At 59.4% G+C, this 5,413-nt stretch overlaps 1 protein-coding gene across 1 annotated transcript; it reads left to right on the top strand.

The window, feature by feature from the left end:
* Positions 1–803: 803 nt before the first annotated feature.
* On the top strand, positions 804–1,616 carry LOC134540923 (uncharacterized). The gene has a single exon (XM_063383996.1). It carries the CDS (start codon positions 804–806, stop codon positions 1,614–1,616), a length of 813 nt encoding a protein of 270 aa, XP_063240066.1.
* Positions 1,617–5,413: the final 3,797 nt, after the last annotated feature.

Genomic DNA, 5,413 nt, shown 5'->3' with positions numbered 1-5,413 from the left:
GATATAATCAATCAGAATTCTATTAAGTTAATTTTTTGATGAATTTTGGAATTTTTTCCAATTTTCTAACATAAAAATTTCGGATTTCCAAGATGGCATCTGTAGCGGCCGTGGTCGCTGCTGCCTGCAGCGATGACCGGAGCCCTCCGGCTTCACGGGTTCCCTGCGGGCGAGCGGACAGCTGGCAGGATGCGCGCCCCCCCCCCCCCCCAGGAGTACCGTTAGGCCGGCAGGCCACCCCCGCCCTGGGGGGTCTGGCACGCAGCGAGAGGAAGACCCGAGAGGCGGGCCAGTCCGGCACGGAACACAGCCACGCGCACAGGGTTGGTCATAGCATTTTGTACGCGTTCTCGCTGCCGCCAATAAAGGACGCCTCCAACTATACTGTGTTTCATTGAAATGCGATCCTACTCGTCCCGATCACAGTCCGTAGCCACGAGGCTACAGTGGTGACCCCGACGTGATCTCCATGCGGGTTCGGGTCGCGTTTTGCGCGGAGGCGCCTGAGCGACGGCGCACACGCGCTACGCGCCCGCGACCGCGAGTAGTACGACCGCGGGCTACCGCGCCGCCTCGCGCGTTCGCGCCAACACACGCGGCGCGAGACCTCCCACACGTGAGTAGTGCGACTTGGGCGGTTCGGGACCACCGCGGAAACCTAGTGCGACCGCGGAGCTACCGCGCCACCTCGCGCGACCGCGGAGCTACCACGCCACCTCGCGCGTTCGCCCCACCACACGCGGTGCGAGACCTCCCTCACGTGAGTAGTGCGACTTGGGCGGTTCGGGACCACCGCGGAAACCATGCCAGACCCAGACACAGTACCTCCTACTGCGGCGGTGGATCGGGTGGCGGTTCGCATCCCGCCGTTCTGGTCCGCAGATACCGAGATGTGGTTCGCGCAAGTCGAAAACCAGTTCGCGATTGCAGGAATAACCGCAGACAGTACGAAATTTCATTACGTGGCGGGCAACCTGGACTCCCGTTATGCTACCAAGGTGCGCGACATCCTCACGCAACCGCCAGCCACGGGCAAATATGAGAAACTGAGAACGGAGCTGGTCAAGAGGCTAAGTGCTTCGCAAGCGAGGAAAACTAAGCAGCTGCTGGAGACCGAAGAGATGGGCGATCGGCGTCCATCCCAGTTCCTCCGACACCTCCGCGGCCTGGCAGGGACAGCTATCCCAGATGACCTCCTGCGATCCTTATGGCTGGGTCGGCTCCCATCGCCTACCCAAGCGATTCTGGCCACGCAGACTAACGCATCATTGGATGCGTTGGCCGACCTGGCCGATGCCATTGCAGATACCAACCCCCAGCCGCAGGCGGCTGCAGTGTCCTCCATGGAGGCGATGGTGGACAAGATGGCGGCCCTGATGTCCGCGAAGATCGGGGAAATGGCCGCGATATTGCGGCAAGAGATCGCAGCAGTTGCCACCAGCAGTGCGCAGCGCAGGAGTCGCTCGGACAGCTCGCCGCCCGCGGGATACCGCTCCCGCTCCCGCAGTAAGGGCCCGCCAGGAGCCTGCTGGTACCATCGCCGTTTCGGGGACGCAGCCCACAGGTGCACCACGCCCTGTACGTACCAGACGGGAAACGACAAGGGGACGCGTTGATGGCGGCCGGCAACTCTTCCCTGCCTACCGGCCGCCGCCTGTTCATCACAGAGCGGGTTACCAAGGTACAGTACCTCATCGATACTGGCTCCGATATCTGTGTCTACCCGTGTACCCTCATGCCAGGCAGGCGCCCTCAGTCCGACTACTCCCTGGTGGCCGCCAACGGCTCGCAGATCGCAACCTATGGCTTTGTCACACTCACCCTCAACTTAGGACTTCGAAGGGACTTGGTCTGGCGGTTTGTGGTGGCCGAAGTAACTAAGCCCATCCTTGGGGCAGATTTTCTCTACCACTTTGGCTTGCTAGTTGATATCCGGAATCGACACCTAGTGGACAGCACTACTTCTCTCACCTCGGTTTGTACCATTACCTCAAGTCAAGTCTGTAGTGTCAAAACGCCTGCACCCCCTCCGCCGTACCCGAGCTACTACACAAGTTCGCCAGCCTCACACGGCCTGCAGGCTTCCCCCAGCCAGGGCAGCACTCCACCGTGCACCATATCAACACCACGCCAGGACAGCCGGTGCACAGCAGACCGCGCCGCTTGGCTCCAGACCGGTTGCGCGTGGCCAGGGGGGAATTCGAGGCTATGATCAAGCAGGGCACAGCCCGACCATCTGACAGCCCTTGGTCTTCTCCCCTCCACATGGTGCCCAAGAGAGGAGAAGAGTGGCGACCTTGTGGGGACTACAGACTGCTGAACGCCCGCACCATCCCGGACAGGTACCCCATCCCGCACATTCAGGACTTCTCGCACTCATTGCATGGCAAGACCATCTTCTCCACCATCGATTTAGTCCGAGCGTACAGTCAGATCCCAGTCGCCACGGTGGATATCCCCAAAACTGCCATAACCACTCCATTCGGATTGTTTGAATTCCCGTTCATGTCTTTTGGCCTCCGCAATGCTGCACAAACTTTCCAGCGGTTCATGGACGAGGTCCTCCGAGGCCTCGACTTTTGTGTGTCGTACCTGGATGACATTTTGGTGGCTTCCCAGGACGAGACTGAGCATTTGCAGCATCTGACTGAGCTCTTTGACCGCCTCACGAACTATGGGCTTCTCATCAACCCTAGCAAGTGCGTCTTCGGCAAGTCCTGCGTCACATTTTTGGGACACACCATCACAGCCAACGGCTCCCAACCTCTGCAAGAGAAAGTCCGTGCTATCCTGGACTTCCCCAAGCCTACCACAGCAAAGCAGCTGCGCCAGTTCACTGGCATGGTGAACTTCTATCGACGGTTCATTCCTAGGGCTGCGGCAGCGCAGGCCCCCCTGCATGAGCTCTTACGAGGGGCAGCCAAAGGCAAAGATACCATCGTCTGGACGGCCGCAAGCAGCACAGCGTTCGAAGATTGTAAGGCCAGGCTCGCCTCGGCGACCCTGCTGGCCCACCCTATCCCCGACGCCCCCCTGGCTCTCGTGACGGACGCTTCGGACTTTGCAGTAGGAGCGGTACTCCAGCAACAGGTACGCAACCACTGGCAACCCTTGGCGTTCTTCTCTGCGAAGATGGATCCGGCACAGCAGATGTATGGAGCCTATGACAAGGAGCTCCTCGCCATCTACCTAGCTGTTCGGCAATTTCGCCATATGGTCGAGGGCAGGGATTTTGCCATCCTTACGGACCATAAGCCTCTAGTATTCGCCTTCGCCCAAAACTCTGACAAGTGCTCTCCACGCCGAGCCAGGCACCTCGACTTCATTGGACAATTCACGACAGACATTCGCCATATTCCCGGCTCGGCCAATACCGTGGCGGACCCCTTGTCCCGGGTGGAATCGGTCACAGCTCCGGTCGACTATCATGCTCTGGCGCAGGCTCAAGCAGCGGATGAGGAGTTGCGGCAGTTCCTGCAGTGCGACTCCAGCCTGCGGCTGACGAAGGTCAAGATCCCGGACTCGCCACTGGAAGTCTACTGCGATGTGTCCACACCGACAGCTCGACCTTTCCTGACCCCACAATTCCGCCGAGCGGCATTTGACATGGTGCACCGGCTGGCGCACCCGGGCATTAAGGCCACAGGGAAGTTGATCTCACAACGGTTCGTCTGGCCATCCATGCAAGCAGATTGTCGACTGTGGGCCCGATCTTGCATACCGTGCCAGCGGTCGAAGATCGCACGGCACACCTCCTCGCCAGTAGGATCTTTCATACCTCCTTCCTCCAGGTTCGACCATGTCCATCTAGACCTGGTCGGCCCTCTCCCATGTTCCCGAGGCTTCCGCTACTGCCTCACCATGGTTGACTGCTTCTCCCGCTGGCCAGAGGCCGTGCCTGTCGAGAACATCGAGGCAGCTACAGTCGCCAGAGCCTTCTACACCACATGGGTGGCACGTTTTGGCACCCCCCTGAGAGCTACCACCGATCAAGGCCGACAATTTATGTCCTCCCTGTTCGCGGCCCTCGCCGCCTTGGTAGGCATGACTCACCTACAGACCACCGCCTACCACCCGGCCTCCAACGGGATGGTGGAGAGGTTGCACCGTTCGCTCAAGGCAGCCATCCGGTGCCATGCTACCGAGCACTGGGTAGATGTCCTACCTACTGTCTTGTTCGGCATTCGAGCCGCCTGGCGGGACGACCTTCGTGCCTCCGCTGCGGAGTTGGTCTACGGCCAGCCCCTGCGCCTACCGGGGGAATTTCTCGGAGAACATCCGGACGCCCCTCAGTTCGATGCCCCCGGCCTGGTGACGGACCTCCGCCTGCACTTCCGAGACCTGCGGCCAGTTAACGGCTCGCGGCATGGTGGGACAAGGCCGTTTGTCTCCAGGGACCTTCCGACGGCCACTGAGGTCTTCGTCCGCTGCGAGGGGCAAAAGGGGTCCCTACACGCGCCCTACGAGGGCCCCTTCCCGGTACTCGGCAGAACTCCGAAAACTGCAACTCTCCTGATGCATGGCCGGCGCACCACGGTCTCCATCGATCGACTCAAGCCTGCCTACATCTTGGCCGACCAGGAGCCACCAGCCACAGTCGCCCCCCCTCCTGTGGGGGAAACACCTCCCCAGCAACATCGGGGGCCCACCACGACTGCCCCTGCGCCTCCCGTGACGCGGGCCGGGCGTCGTGTTCGCTTCCCCGACCGCCTGCAGGGCGGTTTTTCGTGATGTGGCACATCACTGGCACGGGGGTGCTGTAGCGGCCGTGGTCGCTGCTGCCTGCAGCGATGACCGGAGCCCTCCGGCTTCACGGGTTCCCTGCGGGCGAGCGTACAGCTGGCAGGATGCGCGCCCCCCCCCCCCAGGAGTACCGTTAGGCTGGCAGGCCACCCCCGCCCTGGGGGGTCTGGCACGCAGCGAGAGGAAGACCCGAGAGGCGGGCCAGTCCGGCTCGGAACACAGCCACGCGCACAGGGTTGGTCATAGCATTTTGTACGCGTTCTCGCTGCCGCCAATAAAGGACGCCTCCAACTATACTGTGTTTCATTGAAATGCGATCCTACTCGTCCCGATCACAGTCCGTAGCCACGAGGCTACAGCATCTAAATTTCAAGATGGCGACCATAACGATAATTGCAACATTAATAGGATCCAATATGGCAGTCGTAACATAAAGTGTAAGTAAGGATGGCATCGTACTCAACCGAGATGGCTGGACGAAACGAAACATGCAACATTTATATAATCCAATATGGCGACCGTAACGATAACTGAAACATTGGTTCTTAAGATTTTTATTATTTAATTCGATTAATAATTTTTTTATGATTTTTAAATTTTTTCCCGATTTTCTAACATAAAATTGCGGATTTTAATGATTGCGGGCGTAACGATAATTGCAACGGTGACC

The sequence above is a fragment of the Bacillus rossius genome, chromosome 17 (assembly GCF_032445375.1).
Source record: "Bacillus rossius redtenbacheri isolate Brsri chromosome 17, Brsri_v3, whole genome shotgun sequence".
Lineage (NCBI taxonomy): Eukaryota > Metazoa > Arthropoda > Insecta > Phasmatodea > Bacillidae > Bacillus > Bacillus rossius.
The sequence above is the reverse complement of the archived record's forward strand: the minus strand, read 5'-3'. Positions and strand labels throughout refer to the sequence as shown.